The sequence below is a fragment of the Lathyrus oleraceus genome, chromosome 1 (assembly GCF_024323335.1).
Source record: "Lathyrus oleraceus cultivar Zhongwan6 chromosome 1, CAAS_Psat_ZW6_1.0, whole genome shotgun sequence".
Taxonomy (NCBI): domain Eukaryota; kingdom Viridiplantae; phylum Streptophyta; class Magnoliopsida; order Fabales; family Fabaceae; genus Lathyrus; species Lathyrus oleraceus.
In genome coordinates this window covers 25,701,090-25,702,692 of record NC_066579.1, presented here as the reverse complement: position 1 = coordinate 25,702,692, position 1,603 = coordinate 25,701,090, and the positions used below count along the sequence as shown (strand labels likewise).

The window sequence follows — 1,603 nt, the reverse complement described above, 5'->3', positions numbered from 1 at the left end:
TTTCTTTACCTTGGGTTAAATTACTGAGGGTTTCACGTAAAATAGTTACTTCCTCTATAATGTAGATGCATTTGCATATTATTAGCGGTTAGAACAACAACAACTAATAACAAAAGAAAAAACAAAAATGCAAATCATAATCAACAGAAACATGTTTGTTTACGCCATCAAATGTTATTTATACAATCTCAATTCTCAATTACATCAAGGTCACAACATCAAATGAGTAATTCAATCAAAAGAATAGCTCAATACTTACTACACAAAAAATCCCATTTTTTTTATTCAACATAGACATCTAGAAAATGATCGATGAAACTAAAATAACAAACACAGACACCCTAATTTCAAAAATAGAAAATAGAATAACATCAATACTTAAGAATGTCAAAATAAATCACTAAGTCTTAGAACATAGAAGTATAATAAAAGAGCAATTAAAAACATTCACCCTTTAGTGATAACATAAACAACATAAAATGGATCAGAAGGAATAACAATATTAGCACCATAACCAATGGTAATAATCGTTCCCTTCTTTCTCTTCAGCATCCAATGTAAAACAACATGTGTAACCTTAGTAGTTTCAACAACATTCACCATAATCAAATTATTTAGAAGCTCTTCATCCAATTCATGGAATAATATCGCATACTGGTGAGAAATTCCCACGTTGTTAATCAACACCCCGATATCCAACCTTTCAACCGTTTCACTAATTCTATTCACACCCTCGTCGAGATTACCCGTAAAATTAACGACAGCGGTTTTAACCATAGTTTTTATGAATTAGCTTTGATAAAATCTGAAATATATGAGTATGTTAACGGACATATCAATATTAGAAAACCTAACTCTTCTAAATCCTTACACATTTGTCCAAAATTTTCCACATTAGCATTAAAAAGAGAAACCATGACTTTAAGTCATTGGTGGGGTTAATTGTTAGGGTTCGGTAATGGTACTGATGTTAAATAGATGTGATTCAATGTTCAAATCATCGTTAAGGTTTGAGCTTGAATGATTTTGAAAAAAAAAAGAAGCTGGAATCAAAATCGAAAAGTGGGAAGGAAGCTAAACATTGAGAAGGAAAAAGAATAGGTTTTCATTTTTTTGGAGACGAAGAATATGTGACAAAATTTAGGTTTTCTTTTTCTTGTTTTAATATATAAGAAATAAAATTAATATTTTTTATTTTATTTTAATTAAATTTGTTATTGTATAAATAAAGAAACCGTTAATATTAAAAAAGAAAAGAAAACACTCACTGTATAAATAAGAAAACGTAAATATTAAAATGTGAACATTAAAAACAATTCAGTAAATAAAGGCGGTTAAAACCGTTGTTTTTTTATGTATATTAGATCCATTGATAAAACCATTATTATCAACCATAAATTGTGGCGGTTTTTGAAAACACAATAACTAAATCGCCACAACTAATACATTATTTTGTAGTGAGAGGGAGAGAGTGATAAGTGCCAAAATAGTATTATGGACAAATTGAAATGAGGAAAGATACCTCTACTTATAGGTCAGAGGTTGACTAAAAAAGGAAATTGGTTTTATTGCATTTTAATATTTGCTAATCGATTAGCACCTT

At 28.8% G+C, this 1,603-nt stretch overlaps 1 protein-coding gene across 1 annotated transcript; it reads right to left on the bottom strand.

The window, feature by feature from the left end:
- Nucleotides 1–447: 447 nt before the first annotated feature.
- On the bottom strand, nucleotides 448–777 carry LOC127088118 (very-long-chain 3-oxoacyl-CoA reductase 1-like). The gene has a single exon (XM_051029035.1). It carries the CDS (start codon nucleotides 775–777, stop codon nucleotides 448–450), a length of 330 nt encoding a protein of 109 aa, XP_050884992.1.
- Between the last annotated feature and the right edge of the window lie 826 nt (nucleotides 778–1,603).